The following is a 21,042-nucleotide window of genomic DNA, read 5'->3' as shown; positions in this document are numbered from 1 at the left end:
CTTTTCAAAATCCAAATTAATCACGAGGGTATTTCACCTATTTAATCTGTCAAGAAATTTTGCTACTTAAGACTTGTTAGGGAGCACTTGCGGGTATTGGACACCCGGTGAAAAACCAAAAAACCAAAATTAAATCATTTAGTGATAGCAACTTCTGAATGCAACTTTGAAACTGTTCAAGTCACACTACAAGAAAGTATAAAAATCGTAACAAAAATATTTAAATTTGGCAACAACTTAGTTTTCTTGTTAGCAAATAATTTTTTTGTTGCCTAAGAATTTAATTTTGTTGTCATAATATTGATTATTGTTGCAAAAAGTACTTTTGGCAACAAAAAAAAAATTGTTGCACTTTGTTGCAATAACAGCCGTTGGGAAAAGTTCATGCAACAAAATATATTTTTTTGTTGCCAAAAATACTTTTTACAACAATAATCAATCTATGACAACAAAAAAAAAAATTGTTGCCAAATATCGTTTTTCTTGTAGTGTCAGATTTATGTTTCTAAAAATTAAAATAAAACTCTATGTAAAATTAAAACAATATATAGAGAACTTTACAATCCAAATAGCGAATGTAACTTATATATTGTGAGAAGAAATGTGAATTTCATCCCGAACATACTAATAAGTCAATAATGATAAAACGTTTTTCTTGTTTTTCTTGGCAAAAAGGATATATATTTATATAATAACACTACAGTCATTACATGCTGATTTCCTTTGGAACTTAGTCCCAAGGAGATCTTCAACGAAAATATCAATACAAGAAGACGAGGGTATCATAAAACAAAATATTGCCTATATTATCGCTGCAGACACCTGAAGAACTGTTCATAATCCAATGACCAAAAAGCCCGCAACTTCCGGAATGAGGCTAACGCTAGAAACATGACGGCTAGTAGTCAGTAATCATTAGACATGGCAGCTTCATCATCCTCCGATGACATGGCATCTTCATCATCCTCCGCTGACGTGTCATCTTCATCCTCCTCAGATGACGTGTAATCTTCATCATCCTCAGATGACATGTCATCTTCATCATCATCTTCCCCGTAAGCCGTAAATGAAAATTCAAGACCTGCGAGAGAGTCATGAGGGTGCTTCACATCTTTAATCTGTCCAGAAATTCTACTGCTCAAGACTTCGTTGAGGCTAACATATATGCACAGCCGCAGGTCAAGTGATACAAGATGAGGACAACCATCAAGAATAGCTTCGAGGCCTTTATTTGTCATACTGTTTCCAATGAGTTGAAGGTGGTGCAAGGCAGGCAGGTTTTTAGCAATAGCTAGGGCCTCTTCATTTCTTGCATCTTCATTATCAAAGTAATCATATAATGAGTTATTCAATTCAAACGACTTCAACAATGGGCAAGAGCGTCCAAGAGATTCAATGCCTTCTGTTGTGATAATAGTGTGTGTCAGACTCAGCTCTTCTAGCAATGGGAGCTTTTGAACTGCTTCAACCAAGCCGTCACATAGCATACTGTGGCAACATGCAATACTAAGTCTTTTCAATTTTCCTGATCTGGTGAACAAAAGTAGAACTGAATCAATAGATGTGCCTGGTGACTGAAACAATATAACCAAACACAATCAGGCCTAGTACAGAGGACTAGCCAAGGTCTATAGTAGTAGGATAAAACCATTTGCTACTTGAGAAAAGAAAAACAAAAAAAATAGAAGATAAAACAACATGCTATCTGTTCAGACAGATTTAGCGAAAGAGTAAAGAGCTACCATAATAACGGATTCAGAAAGAGAACATAAAGACCCAACATATATACATCTTCCTCTCTTCTTATTGCCCACTGGGAAGATAGGAACTTTCTCACAGAGTAACTACTATCTCACAGAGTAACTACTATCTTCTTTCATTGTTTGCTCAAGTACTTCCCATGAGTTTTGATTCATAATTAAACTAAAATATATAATAGCTTGTGCAATGCTTGGACTCTTGCATTAAGAAACTTAAGAAATTCAAAGTGCTTTACAACTAAAAGACTATTGTACCATGAACAGTATTCACACAAGACTTGGTATAAGAGATGTACAAGACCATGGGCGGCAGGAAAGATACTTCACATATTCCAGGGTATGGTAGAAGGAAGTTAGGACTAAGCAACTGGACATCAAAAGTACCCCGAAATGCATAATCCATGCTCACTTAAGCTTATTTGTGGAGGAATATCAACATTCAAAGAAAAGAACATAGACTTCTTTCTGGTGTATAGGAAATTATATGTTCATGGGACACACACATTAGACTTCCCCACTAGCACATGTTTTTTATTTTAAAGACCAAATCTTCTTTTCTTATTTACTATTCACTTCAACTTTATTTTTGTCTTTTACTCGCTGCCCTTTGCTAACTTTTCCTAATAGTTTTTTTTTCCCCTTTTATCCAGCATAATGTGCCGTCCCGCCTTCCTCCGCCCCTCATCGTTCGCAGCCAGCACCACACGCGGGTCAAAGTCAGCATGCCAAAGGGTCCACAGGAGTGGGACGCCAACTAGCCAGACAAGAGTGGGGGACAAGCCGCCCATCTGTCTGCACAATAATGGGAGGCCAGCTTGCCAGACAAGAGTGGGAGACCAGCCGCACACCTTTCTGCTCGTGGGCCACTCTCCAGCTAAGGCAAGCACTGAATCTGCCAGCCTGTGGTCCATGACAGCAAGCTGTTCAACAAAGGCAGCCACATGCATAGGGCCCACTGGCCAGCTTAGAGATTCTTTTCCAGCTATAAATATTGTAAGCCTTCAGGGCAGTAGGCATTCAATTCACTTTCACCTTACATACTTGTAAAGGACAGATATAGGAGATATATCAAAAACGGGCATTTGCCTCCCAAATCCGTGTGCCTCTTACTTTCAGTTCTTGTGTGTGTTTGCCTTTGTATTATTCACTGTTTCCGCCAGTGACTTAGAGTTTGGGCTGAAGCCTTGAGCGGTAGTTAAGACCTTCATCGCTGCCCCACGCTGCCTTAGATTTTAGGCCCGTGACAAGTGGTATCAGAGCAAGTTTACTATCATGACAAACACCAACGAAGAAACTGTTCACGACGAGCACCACGATGGAGACAAATCTCCCACCAAGAAGACAACCAAACAGAAGAAACAACGGGACCGAAGCCAAGTCCGAGGTCCACCCGCTGTTCCATCTGAAGGGCTGACCTTCCAACTACCTCCTACTACGGGTGAAGCAAGTGAAAGTTCGGTGTCGAACACGCTGGTGGAGAAAATCATCCACACAGAGGCTAGTCTATTCGCCTTAAACCAGCGAGTTGACACCTTACAAGGGAATCTAAATTCTCTTGAGACAATAGCTCTTGACGGACTAGAACAAGTCCAAAACGAGCAGAAAATTGAGAGCATGGAGCACAAGGAGGCGCTGACCGGCCTTGAGCTCAGGCTCATGGAGGCGCTGGCCAGTTTGCAAGCCAAGGTGGAGACATTGGAAACGCAACTGGGAGCGGCCCAACTCATGAACGGTGCTGGTCCAGTCCACATTCGAGAAACCCGCATAGAGGTCCCTAAACCCAAATATTTCAAAGGCGATAGGAACGCTCAAGATGTGGAAGACTTCATTTGGCAAATGGAGGCATACTTTGAGCACGTCAACATTAATGACGAAGCTATTCGGATCCGGACAGCAGCCATGTACTTGAGCGACACCGCCTCAATGTGGTGGCGTAGAAAGAAGGCGGACATGGAGAAAGGATTGTGTTCCATTGAAAATTGGGAGCAGTTCAAAACGGAGTTAAAACGACAGTTTTACCCCCTAAATGTTGTGCACGAGGCCCGTCGAAAGTTGAGGGAGCTCAAGCAAACGACATCCATCCGTGAGTACATGAAGGAGTTCACGAAACTCTCTCTTCAAATTCCAAGCTTGAACAACGACGATTTGTTGTTCTACTTCTTGGATGGCCTTCAAAACTGGGCCAAACAAGAATTGTATAGGCGTCAAGTTGATAGTCTTGACAATGCCATTGTGGTGGCGGAGTCTTTGAATGATTTTCGCACCGACAATACCAAGGCAAAGGATAACCGAGGGAAGCAGGCGGCTACCAAGGTCGATCAAGGCAACGGGGACAAAAATAAATCTGTCCCCAACAAGGGTCGTGATTCCAAAGGAGACAGGGATCGCAACCGGGGTTCCAGTTCCAATTTTCGTAAAAACTACGAAGAAAAGAAGCAGAACTCCACCACAAACGATGGCTGTTATTTGTGTGGACAATCCGGCCATCTCTACAGAAATTGCCCTTCGTTGGGCAAGCTAGGAGCAATACTTGCTGCCAACAAACAAGCATATGCGCAAACCGGGGCTCAGACCGGTGAACAAGGCGAACAGACGGAGGCTGCAGAGCAAGCAAAGCCTAAAATTGCAGGCTTGTTCAATCATATGACCCTTGCTGCCATCACAGCTAAGCCACCTCAAATCCGACCAAGGGAGTCACTGTTCGTAGAGGCGACCTTAAAAGGAAAACCAGTCTGCATCATGGTGGATACAGGTGCGACTCACAACTTCATTACAGAGGACAAGGCAAAGGAGCTAAGCCTTTCCTTTGTTTCCAGTGATTCGCTGCTAAAGACAGTCAACTGCCTCCCCACTGACGTAAATGGATTTGCCCCAAAAGTCCATCTCGTCTTAGGCACTTAGCAAGGATTCACCGATTTCACTGTGGCCCCTATGGATGTATTTGATATAGTATTGGGTCTGGATTTCTGGTACGAGATCAACGCGTTTATTTCGCCGCGCCTCAACCAACTATTGATTAGAGATCCAAGCTGTTCTTGTGACGTGCCGTTGATTCGTGTACATCAAACGGGCGTGCGCTTGTCCGCGATGCAGTTGGTAAAAGGGTTCAAGAAGGGAGAACCAACCTTTCTAGCGACTCTTGTGGCAGTTGCGGACGAAGCCAGTTCTAAAGAGGGGGAAGCATTACCCCCATGTGTGCAGCGAGTCCTTGAGGAGAACAGGGACGTGATGCCCGATGAACTGCCAAAGAGGTTACCCCCACGTAGGGAGGTGGACCACCAAATCGAGTTGGTTCCGGGAGCCAAGCCGCCAGCCATGTCCCCTTATCGCATGGCACCACCAGAGCTTGAAGAGCTAAGGAAGCAACTCAAGGAGTTGCTTGAATCTGGGCACATTCGCCCATCAAAGGCACCATTTGGAGCACCTGTTTTGTTCCAAAAGAAGAAGGAGGGAACGCTGAGGCTTTGCATTGACTATCGTGCCCTTAACAAGGTCACGGAGAAAAACAAGTATCCCATTCCCTTGATTGCAGATTTGTTCGATCGGCTAGGGCAAGCCAAGGTATTCACCAAGATGGACCTGCGAAAAGGATACTATCAAGTGCGGATTGCCGAAGGGGACGAGTCAAAGACGACTTGTGTGACCAGATATGGGGCGTTCGAGTGGTTAGTCATGCCATTCGGCCTAACCAATGCCCCTGCTACATTTTGCACTCTCATGAACAAGCTTTTTCATCCATTCTTGGACCAGTTTGTTGTAATCTACCTTGATGACATCGTAGTATACAGCAACAGCTTGGAAGAGCACCTGGAACATCTCCGCACGGTCTTCCAAGTGTTGAGGGAGAATGACCTTTGCGTCAAGCAGGAGAAATGCACTTTTGCCCAACCACAAGTGCAGTTCCTTGGCCATACAATCAGCCAAGGAGAAATCAGAATGGATAGCGACAAGGTCAGTGCCATTCAAGATTGGGAGGCTCCAACCAAAGTAACTGAACTTCGGTCCTTTCTTGGCCTTGCCAACTACTACAGGCGGTTTATCCTTGGATACTCGGCCATTGCAGCACCACTGACCGACATGCTGAAGAAAGGTCACGAGTGGAAATGGACCTCTTCGTGTCAAGAGGCGTTTGACGGCCTCAAAGAGGCAATTGTGAAGGAGCCTGTCTTGGCTCTACCTGACTTCACCAAGGTGTTTGAAGTCCATACTGATGCCTCAGATTTTGCTATTGGTGGCGTCCTTATGCAAGAAGGCCACCCGATAGCCTTTGAAAGCCGAAAGTTGAACGATGCAGAGCGGAGATATACTGTCCAAGAGAAGGAGATGACGGCCGTAGTCCACTGTCTAAGGACCTGGCGTCATTACTTGCTGGGGGCACATTTCATTGTCAAAACAGATAATGTGGCGACAAGTTATTTCCAGTCTCAGAAAAAGCTGTCACCCAAGCAAGCTCGGTGGCAAGATTTTCTGGCAGAATTCGACTACACCTTGGAATATAAGCCAGGGAAGGCTAATGTCGTGGCCGATGCGCTGAGTCGCAAAGCGGTGCTGGCAGCTATGATTAGCACGGCCAGCAGTGATATTATTGATGCCATCAAGCAAGGGATGCAACATGATCCAGTGGCACAACAACTTCTTGCCTTGGCCAGTCAAGGCAAAACAAAGAAATTCTGGGTAGATGACGGTGTCCTCTACACTACTGGCAGGCGCATTTATGTGCCAAGATGGGGTAATCTCAGGCGTACCCTGATCAAGGAGGGGCATGACACGGCCTGGGCAGGCCATCCAGGACAAAAGAGAACCATGGCGTTGCTAGAGTCATCATACTACTGGCCGCACATGAGAGATGACATTGAAGTCTACGTCCGCACATGTCTGGTGTGCCAACAAGACAAGGTAGAGAACAAGGCACCTGGAGGCCTACTTGAGCCATTGCCCGTAGCTGAGAGACCATGGGACAGCGTCACCATGGACTTCATCACATGCTTGCCCAATTCTGAAGGCTTCGGCACCATTATGGTGGTGGTTGATCGGTTCTCAAAATATGCAACTTTCAGCCCCACCACGGCTAGTTGCAAAGCCAAGGAAGCTGCAAGGTTGTTCTTGAAAGACGTTGTCAAGCATTGGGGTGTGCCGAGGCATATCATTAGTGACCGCGACCCACGATTCACAGGGGCGTTTTGGAAGGAGTTATTCAGTTTGCTGGGGTCTGAATTACATTTCTCAACCAGTTTTCATCCACAAACTGACGGCCAAACGGAAAGAGTCAACGCGCTACTGGAGTTATATTTGCGGCACTTTGTTAGTGCCAATCAGAAAGATTGGGCCAAATTGCTTGACACCGCCCAATTTTCATACAACCTGCAACGGAGCGAGGCAACAGGGAGGAGCCCATTTGAGTTGGCTACTGGGCAGCAGCCCAACACACCGCAGTCACTGCCTGTTCGAGCGGAATTGCGGAACCCAGGGGCGTTTCATATGGCCAAGGCCTGGGAGGAACAAATTGATATGGCTAGGTCATATCTTGACAAGGCTTCTCGGAAAATGAAGAAGTTTGCAGATCGCAAGCGTCGTCCAACAAATTACAGAATTGGCGACAAAGTCATGGTCAAACTCAATCCGAGACAGTTCAAGTCATTAAGGAAACTGAGTCAGTGTTTGATTCGACGATACGAGGGTCCCTTTGAAATCGTTGCCAAGGTGGGCAAGATTTCTTACCGGTTGGACATGCCTCACCATCTGAGAATATACCCCGTCTTCCATGCGAGTCAGCTAAAACCATACTTCGAAGATAAGGAAGACGAGGGTCGAGCTCAAGCCAGCCGTACCAGGATCTTTGAGACTCCCGCTGCTAAGGACAAAGAAATCGAGGCTATCATTGACCATCAATTAGTCCGGGGCAAAGGTTGGGGCAATTCACATGCCCAATTTCTGGTCCATTGGAAGGGACAACCGCCTGAGGAGGCTACATGGGAAGCATATGAGGACTTATGGCAATTCAAGGATAAGGTCCATGAATTCTTACAATTGTGTGGCGCCGCGGTCGTCGCCAAAACAGTTGAGGGAGAATGTGCCGTCCCGCCTTCCTCCGCCCCTCATCGTTCGCAGCCAGCACCACACGCGGGTCAAAGTCAGCATGCCAAAGGGTCCACAGGAGTGGGACGCCAACTAGCCAGACAAGAGTGGGGGACAAGCCGCCCATCTGTCTGCACAATAATGGGAGGCCAGCTTGCCAGACAAGAGTGGGAGACCAGCCGCACACCTTTCTGCTCGTGGGCCACTCTCCAGCTAAGGCAAGCACTGAATCTGCCAGCCTGTGGTCCATGACAGCAAGCTGTTCAACAAAGGCAGCCACATGCATAGGGCCCACTGGCCAGCTTAGGGATTCTTTTCCAGCTATAAATATTGTAAGCCTTCAGGGCAGTAGGCATTCAATTCACTTTCACCTTACATACTTGTAAAGGACAGATATAGGAGATATATCAAAAACGGGCATTTGCCTCCCAAATCCGTGTGCCTCTTACTTTCAGTTCTTGTGTGTGTTTGCCGTTGTATTATTCACTGTTTCCGCCAGTGACTTAGAGTTTGGGCTGAAGCCTTGAGCGGTAGTTAAGACCTTCATCGCTGCCCCACGCTGCCTTAGATTTTAGGCCCGTGACAAGTGGTATCAGAGCAAGTTTACTATCATGACAAACACCAACGAAGAAACTGTTCACGACGAGCACCACGATGGAGACAAATCTCCCACCAAGAAGACAACCAAACAGAAGAAACAACGGGACCGAAGCCAAGTCCGAGGTCCACCCGCTGTTCCATCTGAAGGGCTGACCTTCCAACTACCCCCTACTACGGGTGAAGCAAGTGAAAGTTCGGTGTCGAACACGCTGGTGGAGAAAATCATCCACACAGAGGCTAGTCTATTCGCCTTAAACCAGCGAGTTGACACCTTACAAGGGAATCTAAATTCTCTTGAGACAATAGCTCTTGACGGACTAGAACAAGTCCAAAACGAGCAGAAAATTGAGAGCATGGAGCACAAGGAGGAGCTGACCGGCCTTGAGCTCAGGCTCATGGAGGCGCTGGCCAGTTTGCAAGCCAAGGTGGAGACATTGGAAACGCAACTGGGAGCGGCCCAACTCATGAACGGTGCTGGTCCAGTCCACATTCGAGAAACCCGCATAGAGGTCCCTAAACCCAAATATTTCAAAGGCGATAGGAACGCTCAAGATGTGGAAGACTTCATTTGGCAAATGGAGGCATACTTTGAGCACGTCAACATTAATGACGAAGCTATTCGGATCCGGACAGCAGCCATGTACTTGAGCGACACCGCCTCAATGTGGTGGCGTAGAAAGAAGACGGACATGGAGAAAGGATTGTGTTCCATTGAAAATTGGGAGCAGTTCAAAACGGAGTTAAAACGACAGGTTTACCCCCTAAATGTTGTGCACGAGGCCCGTCGAAAGTTGAGGGAGCTCAAGCAAACGACATCCATCCGTGAGTACGTGAAGGAGTTCACGAAACTCTCTCTTCAAATTCCAAGCTTGAACAACGACGATTTGTTGTTCTACTTCTTGGATGGCCTTCAAAACTGGGCCAAACAAGAATTGTATAGGCGTCAAGTTGATAGTCTTGACAATGCCATTGTGGTGGCGGAGTCTTTGAATGATTTTCGCACCGACAATACCAAGGCAAAGGATAACCGAGGGAAGCAGGCGGCTACCAAGGTCGATCAAGGCAACGGGGACAAAAATAAATCTGTCCCCAACAAGGGTCGTGATTCCAAAGGAGACAGGGATCGCAACCGGGGTTCCAGTTCCAATTTTCGTAAAAACTACGAAGAAAAGAAGCAGAACTCCACCACAAACGATGGCTGTTATTTGTGTGGACAATCCGGCCATCTCTACAGAAATTGCCCTTCGTTGGGCAAGCTAGGAGCAATACTTGCTGCCAACAAACAAGCATATGCGCAAACCGGGGCTCAGACCGGTGAACAAGGCGAACAGACGGAGGCTGCAGAGCAAGCAAAGCCTAAAATTGCAGGCTTGTTCAATCATATGACCCTTGCTGCCATCACAGCTAAGCCACCTCAAATCCGACCAAGGGAGTCACTGTTCGTAGAGGCGACCTTAAAAGGAAAACCAGTCCGCATCATGGTGGATACAGGTGCGACTCACAACTTCATTACAGAGGACAAGGCAAAGGAGCTAAGCCTTTCCTTTGTTTCCAGTGATTCGCTGCTAAAGACAGTCAACTGCCTCCCCACTGACGTAAATGGATTTGCCCCAAAAGTCCATCTCGTCTTAGGCACTTAGCAAGGATTCACCGATTTCACTGTGGCCCCTATGGATGTATTTGATATAGTATTGGGTCTGGATTTCTGGTACGAGATCAACGCGTTTATTTCGCCGCGCCTCAACCAACTATTGATTAGAGATCCAAGCTGTTCTTGTGACGTGCCGTTGATTCGTGTACATCAAACGGGCGTGCGCTTGTCCGCGATGCAGTTGGTAAAAGGGTTCAAGAAGGGAGAACCAACCTTTCTAGCGACTCTTGTGGCAGTTGCGGACGAAGCCAGTTCTAAAGAGGGGGAAGCATTACCCCCATGTGTGCAGCGAGTCCTTGAGGAGAACAGGGACGTGATGCCCGATGAACTGCCAAAGAGGTTACCCCCACGTAGGGAGGTGGACCACCAAATCGAGTTGGTTCCGGGAGCCAAGCCGCCAGCCATGTCCCCTTATCGCATGGCACCACCAGAGCTTGAAGAGCTAAGGAAGCAACTCAAGGAGTTGCTTGAATCTGGGCACATTCGCCCATCAAAGGCACCATTTGGAGCACCTGTTTTGTTCCAAAAGAAGAAGGAGGGAACGCTGAGGCTTTGCATTGACTATCGTGCCCTTAACAAGGTCACGGAGAAAAACAAGTATCCCATTCCCTTGATTGCAGATTTGTTCGATCGGCTAGGGCAAGCCAAGGTATTCACCAAGATGGACCTGCGAAAAGGATACTATCAAGTGCGGATTGCCGAAGGGGACGAGTCAAAGACGACTTGTGTGACCAGATATGGGGCGTTCGAGTGGTTAGTCATGCCATTCGGCCTAACCAATGCCCCTGCTACATTTTGCACTCTCATGAACAAGCTTTTTCATCCATTCTTGGACCAGTTTGTTGTAATCTACCTTGATGACATCGTAGTATACAGCAACAGCTTGGAAGAGCACCTGGAACATCTCCGCACGGTCTTCCAAGTGTTGAGGGAGAATGACCTTTGCGTCAAGCAGGAGAAATGCACTTTTGCCCAACCACAAGTGCAGTTCCTTGGCCATACAATCAGCCAAGGAGAAATCAGAATGGATAGCGACAAGGTCAGTGCCATTCAAGATTGGGAGGCTCCAACCAAAGTAACTGAACTTCGGTCCTTTCTTGGCCTTGCCAACTACTACAGGCGGTTTATCCTTGGATACTCGGCCATTGCAGCACCACTGACCGACATGCTGAAGAAAGGTCACGAGTGGAAATGGACCTCTTCGTGTCAAGAGGCGTTTGACGGCCTCAAAGAGGCAATTGTGAAGGAGCCTGTCTTGGCTCTACCTGACTTCACCAAGGTGTTTGAAGTCCATACTGATGCCTCAGATTTTGCTATTGGTGGCGTCCTTATGCAAGAAGGCCACCCGATAGCCTTTGAAAGCCGAAAGTTGAACGATGCAGAGCGGAGATATACTGTCCAAGAGAAGGAGATGACGGCCGTAGTCCACTGTCTAAGGACCTGGCGTCATTACTTGCTGGGGGCACATTTCATTGTCAAAACAGATAATGTGGCGACAAGTTATTTCCAGTCTCAGAAAAAGCTGTCACCCAAGCAAGCTCGGTGGCAAGATTTTCTGGCAGAATTCGACTACACCTTGGAATATAAGCCAGGGAAGGCTAATGTCGTGGCCGATGCGCTGAGTCGCAAAGCGGTGCTGGCAGCTATGATTAGCACGGCCAGCAGTGATATTATTGATGCCATCAAGCAAGGGATGCAACATGATCCAGTGGCACAACAACTTCTTGCCTTGGCCAGTCAAGGCAAAACAAAGAAATTCTGGGTAGATGACGGTGTCCTCTACACTACTGGCAGGCGCATTTATATGCCAAGATGGGGTAATCTCAGGCGTACCCTGATCAAGGAGGGGCATGACACGGCCTGGGCAGGCCATCCAGGACAAAAGAGAACCATGGCGTTGCTAGAGTCATCATACTACTGGCCGCACATGAGAGATGACATTGAAGTCTACGTCCGCACATGTCTGGTGTGCCAACAAGACAAGGTAGAGAACAAGGCACCTGGAGGCCTACTTGAGCCATTGCCCGTAGCTGAGAGACCATGGGACAGCGTCACCATGGACTTCATCACATGCTTGCCCAATTCTGAAGGCTTCGGCACCATTATGGTGGTGGTTGATCGGTTCTCAAAATATGCAACTTTCAGCCCCACCACGGCTAGTTGCAAAGCCAAGGAAGCTGCAAGGTTGTTCTTGAAAGACGTTGTCAAGCATTGGGGTGTGCCGAGGCATATCATTAGTGACCGCGACCCACGATTCACAGGGGCGTTTTGGAAGGAGTTATTCAGTTTGCTGGGGTCTGAATTACATTTCTCAACCAGTTTTCATCCACAAACTGACGGCCAAACGGAAAGAGTCAACGCGCTACTGGAGTTATATTTGCGGCACTTTGTTAGTGCCAATCAGAAAGATTGGGCCAAATTGCTTGACACCGCCCAATTTTCATACAACCTGCAACGGAGCGAGGCAACAGGGAGGAGCCCATTTGAGTTGGCTACTGGGCAGCAGCCCAACACACCGCAGTCACTGCCTGTTCGAGCGGAATTGCGGAACCCAGGGGCGTTTCATATGGCCAAGGCCTGGGAGGAACAAATTGATATGGCTAGGTCATATCTTGACAAGGCTTCTCGGAAAATGAAGAAGTTTGCAGATCGCAAGCGTCGTCCAACAAATTACAGAATTGGCGACAAAATCATGGTCAAACTCAATCCGAGACAGTTCAAGTCATTAAGGAAACTGAGTCAGAGTTTGATTCGACGATACGAGGGTCCCTTTGAAATCGTTGCCAAGGTGGGCAAGATTTCTTACCGGTTGGACATGCCTCACCATCTGAGAATATACCCCGTCTTCCATGCGAGTCAGCTAAAACCATACTTCGAAGATAAGGAAGACGAGGGTCGAGCTCAAGCCAGCCGTACCAGGATCTTTGAGACTCCCGCTGCTAAGGACAAAGCAATCGAGGCTATCATTGACCATCAATTAGTCCGGGGCAAAGGTTGGGGCAATTCACATGCCCAATTTCTGGTCCATTGGAAGGAACAACCGCCTGAGGAGGCTACATGGGAAGCATATGAGGACTTATGGCAATTCAAGGATAAGGTCCATGAATTCTTACAATTGTGTGGCGCCGCGGTCGTCGCCAAAACAGTTGAGGGAGAATGTGCCGTCCCGCCTTCCTCCGCCCCTCATCGTTCGCAGCCAGCACCACACGCGGGTCAAAGTCAGCATGCCAAAGGGTCCACAGGAGTGGGACGCCAACTAGCCAGACAAGAGTGGGGGACAAGCCGCCCATCTGTCTGCACAATAATGGGAGGCCAGCTTGCCAGACAAGAGTGGGAGACCAGCCGCACACCTTTCTGCTCGTGGGCCACTCTCCAGCTAAGGCAAGCACTGAATCTGCCAGCCTGTGGTTCATGACAGCAAGCTGTTCAACAAAGGCAGCCACATGCATAGGGCCCACTGGCCAGCTTAGGGATTCTTTTCCAGCTATAAATATTGTAAGCCTTCAGGGCAGTAGGCATTCAATTCACTTTCACCTTACATACTTGTAAAGGACAGATATAGGAGATATATCAAAAACGGGCATTTGCCTCCCAAATCCGTGTGCCTCTTACTTTCAGTTCTTGTGTGTGTTTGCCTTTGTATTATTCACTGTTTCCGCCAGTGACTTAGAGTTTGGGCTGAAGCCTTGAGCGGTAGTTAAAACCTTCATCGCTGCCCCACGCTGCCTTAGATTTTAGGCCCGTGACAATAATATTTATTGTAATATTTCTCATTGGTTTTTTTTTTCATTATCATGCTCAAATATGATTGTCTTTTTTCTTACAAGAAATTTTGCACTTATATTTTGTGATTGGTAGTTCAGGGACCACCCACGACCTTAAAATCCTGGGTCCACCCTGATCCTAGTTTTGAATCTCAACTTGGACAAAACTCACACAAGAAGGAAGTCCAGAATTTAAACATATGACTATGTGTCTTAAAGTTCTGGCAGGTGGCCATAAGACTACGTGTCTTAAAGTTCTGGCAGGTGGCTATTGATATCAACTAGTTGACCTTGGCTGCGATCAACAAAATGAAGGCACATTTTCTCTAAGTCGGAACTTATATCAGATAGGTCCTCATCATTTGATATGTTAATGACTCGCCACATTGAGGTTCGTTGCATATTCGCTTCCACGTAGTGCACACTTTCTGTGCTGTCTCCGGTATCTCTATAGCCCCGAGCTTGTGTAGTATATTCGCCTATATACTTTCCAGCAACTCTAATCATGGAGGCTTTTTCACCATTGATGCCCTTACTTTTCCCTTCCTATTCATTGTTTTCTACGGTTTGAGCTGCTTAATGGGGTAGGCGATAAAGTGGCACGACACGATGTGTACACCTCACCGAGGTGTTAGCACCACATCAGATTGAGTGTCCACTTTAGACAACCTTAACGGTGGAAAGATATATTTGAACCATTTAAATTAACATTAGGGGTATTTTTGGACCGATGAATAACGAAGGGTAAATTTGATCATTTTCGTATAATACAGGGACAAATTTGACCCTTTTCCCTTATATTTTTCTATTAGTGAATTTGTCGCGCTTCGCGCGATCATAAAAGTAAATAAATGAATTTGTAGTACGTATTAATATATTTTTTTCAGTTAGGTCCAACGCTCCATATATTACCAATTTCACAAAAAAATAATTTGAAGGACAAACAGAATTAAGAAAAGACACGTATACTTAATAACTTTACATATACAACCACTTAGTAACACTACATTTTTCAATAAAAGTAATAAGTATTAATAATAATTGAAAATAAAACATACGATATGATAGAACGTTTTTTTCATTATACTCAGAAAATTATAAAAAAATTCCTTCTGTAAATTAATTAATCTTTAAATCATCATATAAATTTCTATGAATAGGGACTTTTAGCATTTCAAGTTTAGATATATTTCAGTCATGTCTTTGATTTTCTGTAAATGGAAAGAAGAGAAAATGCTTTTCACCAAACTTCATTTTTCTTATATTATAAATAGGTTGTTAACTTGAACTTATTTTTTGTTTAAATTTGATATTTTAACTACTTAATGGGAATAACAAAGGGAGGGATAGCATGACACCAATTTCAGCTACTAATTTTCAAACATGTAATCAAGTTGAGATTACATGGTTGAATCCTCATAATAATATCATAATAAGAAAACCTCAAGTGCAACTGGCCTCTAATCCAACTACTCAAGGGAATATTTAGTCTCCTTCATATCTTTATATGTTATCGCACAGGAAATACTTCCCTTAGTTAAGCACTATATATTATCTACATGATCAACGAAAAGCAGTCAAATAGTTTTTCATGGTGTATCAACAAATTGTCAAAGTAATTAGTGAATTGGATACTTGCATCCCAAAAAGCCGCGTATTTCTTCGATCCAAAAATTATCAATTTTGTGGATTCAAAGGCCCCTCATATATAGGTGACCTTAGAGATATTTGAGCCAAAATAAAAAGGAAATATCTCCCTAAATTATCAACAATCATATCATCCTTAATCTTCACAAATGAAAGATCTAGAGGGGGAGGGGGAGGGGGGGGGGGGGGGGGGGGGGGGGAATGACTAATCCATTAGAATTCTTTAAGCAAAATATGCAATTGGACAGATTTCTGAAAGGCAATAGATTTTAAGCCTTTTAACTTTCATTACACTCATTGCTTCTTTAAGGCATGAATGATAAAAGGACAGAGTTAGACAGTAGTTCAATCTTTTAAGACTAAAGAAGGGTGTTCTGATGGTCAGGCACACTTGAATGAAGCAAGCAGGTATCAATTGTGATTACTTGGGTAGATTTTCATACTTTTATCACTAAATAGGAGGTGTATCAACCTAACATGATAGCCTTTGATTCAGTACTTTTAATAGGTCACGGATCCAGGAGAAAAAGTTGCAATAAATTCAATTGTGACGTGTTTAAGCTAGAAACATGATATGTAGGTGATAGGATGCTTGGATAAATTCAGCCAGGAATCAAGCAGGAATGTAAACTGAAACGTCAGACCAATACTTATACAGATTGTTTCATTAATTGGGTAGTGTTATCTTAAGACCCCGTGATGTCTAGGTGACGAACAGACTTAGGAATCAGTAAGCCTAAAAGAAGAACTAAATTATACTTATATGTAGGAAAATATAGTATTCATGCAATGTTTTGTCTATTTAAGCGTAAAACTAATCCTCAACCTCAGGGAAACAGGTTCTAAACCAAGTAATGCTCCTTAAGTCATGATCTTATAATATACAAGCATATTACAAATTCTCACAGGCATAACACGCGAAGTGCTGGCACGTACTCGTAGCACACAAAGAGACTTGGAAAACATGACGGATCGAGGGACTGAGATGGTTGCTTGAAAAACATGAAGGATTGAGGGACTGAGATGGTTGCCTCCAACGTTCAGTGCAATATAGATAGAAACTATCTCAATTCTAGATACACAGAGAGGATATGAAATTGCAAGAGACAAAATGCTAACCTTGCTTGCGACGTATTGAGTTAATAAAGAAAATCAGAAGAGTTGAGTGTGAGTTAAGAACTTCAATGGTATGCCACAAACAGTTGTTAACAGAGTGAAATCGGGTCACCAGAAGCAGGGTAGACCCTGAAAGAGCGTTAAAGATCCCAAATTCACTTGTTTTATTCTGAATAAGAACTGTCTTCATGGCATAGTTAAGTTCCATCATCTTTACATTGAGACATTGAACTTTGAACATCATACAATCACCAAATCCATGGAAAATTGACAAACTTTGAATAGACGGTTGGCTTTACGTACGGTCCTTCAATTTCTTGGCCTTCACAAGAGCTATATCATTCAATGGCTGCGTTTTGCATTCAAATACATTCCCTTGTCCGTTCCAATCTTTATTGGCCTGCCACTTCACCTTCGAAGACCCTATTGCTAAGAAAAGTGAACCCGAGATTTATCTTTGGAAATTCAGAGTCTTTAAACTTGATATTGTATTTGTCGACACCAAATTCTCTTTTCTAGAAACATGGGGAAGCAACTGCCAAGATGTATGTTTGATTGAAGGGTTTGGAAGACAACAAATTGTTGCTGCTGAGTTATTGCAATATGGTTTAGACTAAGAAAGGGAACGAAACTGAAAAGAAGGGAAGCGATAGAAACGGAAAAAGGAATGGGCGCCTCGTAGGGAATAGACGAAGGCGTTTCAGAAAAGGCATAAATGATACTCCTAATAATGAGGAGAGGAATTATTATTATTAATAGACAAATTAGGAGAAATTAAGGGAAATAATGCAAAAATCTCAGAAATTAGATAAATAAGAATGATGGCTTGTGAGAGTGACACGTGGCGAGTCAATGCCCTGCTTTATATAGATATATAGATATACTAGCAAAATATGCCCGTGCGATGCACGGGACCCAACATGATTAATTTGGTTATTCAATTTAGTTAGTCTTTATGGTTTGTATATTTTGCAAAGGATACCACGATTCTTCTTAGTGAGTCTCCATATTTTTTTCTTTTCGTCTAATTTTTCCCATTAATTTCTCAATTGTTGTTAAAATTTGTCTTATTTTGGTTATGTCTGCCTCTTTTTATATTTAGTAAGTTGACAATTCAAGTATCCTACATGTCAAGTTTATAATCACAAGATTCAAAGAATATTTTATTATATTATACATATTTTTAATTTAGAACCACAAGATTTGAAAGTCTATCTTTATTTCTTAAACTCCGTGTATAGTCAAACGTAGACACTTAAATTGAGACAGATGAAGTATATATCAAATGAGGGAAATGAAAGGATAATTGAGACACTGCGGACACGTGGGGACATAAAAAGTAAACACACAAGAGCTAGTATTAATGTTAGACTTCTGAAATGTACACATGCTAGTCCTGGATTAGAGTACGATTTCATTTGCTTTTTGTACAACTTATTGTTGTTGTGTTCGTCCACCTTGGGCGTTTATATATAAGAAGAAGAAAAATATAGAATAGAAAAATAGACATATATTTTTAGTAATGTGGCCAAGTAATATGGGACGAAGGGAGTGCTTCATTTATTAATTCTTAAATAACGTGAAAAGTCAAAAGTGAACAAGTAAAAGTGCATGGAGGAAATAAATATGTGTTAGAGAATTAAAATTGAAGTACATACATGTATACATGAGAAGAGAATAAATATTTAGCAAGAACGTGAAAAGTCAAAAGTGAACAAGTAAAAGTGCACGGAGGAAATAAATATGTGTCAGAGAATTAAAATTGAAGTACATACATGTATACATGAGAAGAGAATAAATATTTAGCAAGAACGTGAAAAGTCAAAAGTGAACAACTAAAAGTGCACGGAGGAAATAAATATGTTCGGAGAATTAAAATTGAAGTGCATACGTGTATACATGAAAAGAGAATAAATATTCAGTACTATGACATATATCTATGTGGGATTTATTAATTCTTAAAGAACGTGAAAAGTCAAAAGTGAACAACTAAAAGTGCACGGAGGAAATAAATGTGTCGGAGAATTAAAATTGAAGTGCATACGTGTATATATGAGAAGAGAATAAATATTCAGTATCATGACATATATCCACGTGGGATTTATTAATTCTTAAAGGACGTGAAAAGTCGAAAGTGAATAAGTAAAAGTGTACGGAGGAAATAAATTTGTCTAGGAGAATTAAAATTGAACTGCATACGTCTATATATGAGAAGAGAATAAATATTCAGCAAGAACGTGAAAAGTCAAAAGTGAACAAGTAAAAGTGCACAGAGGAAATAAATGTGTCGGAGAATTAAAACTGAAGTGCATGCGTGTATATATGAGAAGAGAATACATATTCAGTACTATAACATATGTCCACGTGAGATAAAGAAGTAGTTGATTAAAATGTACAATTTATATAACTTGTGGTACAAATATTCATTGCTGTGTTAAAGTGTACAATTTGTAAAACTTATGGTACAACTTTTCAATGTCGTGTTAGTCCTCTTAAAACACTAATATCTAGTAGAAAAGAACGTGAAAAGTCAAAAGTGAACAAGCAAAAGTGTATGGAGGAAATAAATTTGTGTAGGAGAATTAAGATTGAACTGCATACGTCTATACATGAGAAGAGATTAAATATTCAGCAAGAACGTGAAAAGTCAAAAGTGAACAAGTAAAAGTGCACAGAGGAAATAAATGTGTCGGAAAATTAAAATTGAAGTGCATACGTGTATACACAAAAAGAGAATACATATTCAGTACTATGACATATGTCTATGTGGGATAAAAAAGTAATTGATTAAAGTGAACAATTTATGTAACTTTTGGTACAAGTATTCATTGTTGTGTTAAAGTGTACAATTTGTAATGCTTATGGTACAACTTTTGTATACATGAGAAGATAATACATATTCAGTACTCTCACATATATCTACGTGGGATAAAGAAGTAATTGATTAAAGTGTACAATTTATGTAACTTTTGGTACAAGTATTCATTGTTGTGTTAAATTGTACAATTTGTAATGCTTATGGTACAATTTTTTTATACATGAGAAGAAGATACATATTCAATACTATGATATATGTCCACGTGAGATAAAGAAGTAATTGATTAAAGTATACAATTTATGTACCCTTTGGTACAAGTATTCATTACCGTGGTAAAGTGTACAATTTGTAATGCTTATGGTACAACTTTTTAATGATGTGTTAGTCCTTATATGACACTTATAGATAATAGAAATATAGGGACCAAACATACTATTATTATTATTATTAATTGAAGATTACATATGTTGAGTCTCATATCAAAAGGACTAAAATTAGAATTTACCCATAAATGAGAGACCAAAAGTACTATTTTCTTTGTTCCGAAAAAATTGTCCTCTTTTGACTTGACATAAAGTTTAAGAAAAAAAATGAAGATTTTTTAAATATGTGATTCAAAATAAGTCTTAGATATTTATGTGTTATAAATCATCTCATAAAGCCAAATTATTTTTAAATATAAAAAGGGGACGATTTTTTTGAGACACATTAAAAAGAAAAGAAGGATAATTTTTTCGGAATAGAGGGATTATTATCCCAAAAAAACAAAAAACTGAAAAGGTTATAAAAAAGGGAAGAAAAACAAACAAACAGATAAATATGCATAGTACAAATTACCTTTGTGCTATGTACTGAAGTGACTGACCATTGGCAAAGTACAACAAATTGATATCAACTAATTCACCTTGACTACGATCAACGCAATGAAGGCACATTTTCTGTATGTAGTAACCAATATAAGATAGGTGCTCATAATTTGACATGTTAATGACTCGCCACATTAAAGGTTCCTTGCATATTCGCCTCCACGTAGTGCAAAGTGCAAACCATCTGTGCATAAAGCAGTATTTCTATAGCACTAAGCCTGTATAATATATTCCCCCATATACCTTCTGGTAGTTCTAACCATGGTGGTTTTTTCACCATTGATGCCTTCTTCTTTCTTCCTTTTCCTTTTCCTTTTCTGTTCATTGTTTTTCTTCTAGGGTTTGAGTTGCTTAATTGGGAAAGTGAAGAAGATGAAGGAGGAGGAAATTAGAGAAGCTACATGTAGGCTTTTTTTATAGTGGTGGAATTGGAAAAAATAGAGTCTAATGTTTGAAACGGATAAGGGTCAAAATATAGCATGCAGGCGTGTTTATGATTTGGTTAAAAACTTATTCAAAACGAAATATGAACCAAACTGATTTAATAAATTGATATTTATTTTTTTAGGTTTGGTTTAGTTTAGTTTTAAATTTTTAAAAATCGATAATATTTAGTTTGATTTTAATTTTATTAAAATAAAATCAAAGAAAAAATCAATCGAACTGATAAATTATATACATATTTTTTATGATTATATATATAAATAATATACTATTAAGTTTGATCGAAATTACCATTAAATTA

At 42.2% G+C, this 21,042-nt stretch overlaps 1 protein-coding gene across 1 annotated transcript; it reads right to left on the bottom strand.

Moving 5' to 3' along the window:
* Positions 1-620: 620 nt before the first annotated feature.
* Positions 621-20,744, bottom strand: LOC132609642 (putative F-box/LRR-repeat protein 23). Its single transcript, XM_060323713.1, has 2 exons — positions 20,269-20,744; positions 621-1,530 (listed from the first exon to the last, which is right to left on the bottom strand). The coding sequence occupies exons 1-2, from the start codon at positions 20,487-20,489 to the stop codon at positions 906-908; spliced, it is 846 nt and encodes a 281-aa protein (XP_060179696.1). The 5' UTR covers positions 20,490-20,744; the 3' UTR covers positions 621-905.
* Positions 20,745-21,042: the final 298 nt, after the last annotated feature.

Source organism: Lycium barbarum, chromosome 9 (assembly GCF_019175385.1).
Source record: "Lycium barbarum isolate Lr01 chromosome 9, ASM1917538v2, whole genome shotgun sequence".
Classification (NCBI taxonomy): Eukaryota; Viridiplantae; Streptophyta; class Magnoliopsida; order Solanales; family Solanaceae; genus Lycium; species Lycium barbarum.
This window is presented reverse-complemented; position numbering and strand designations above follow the sequence as displayed.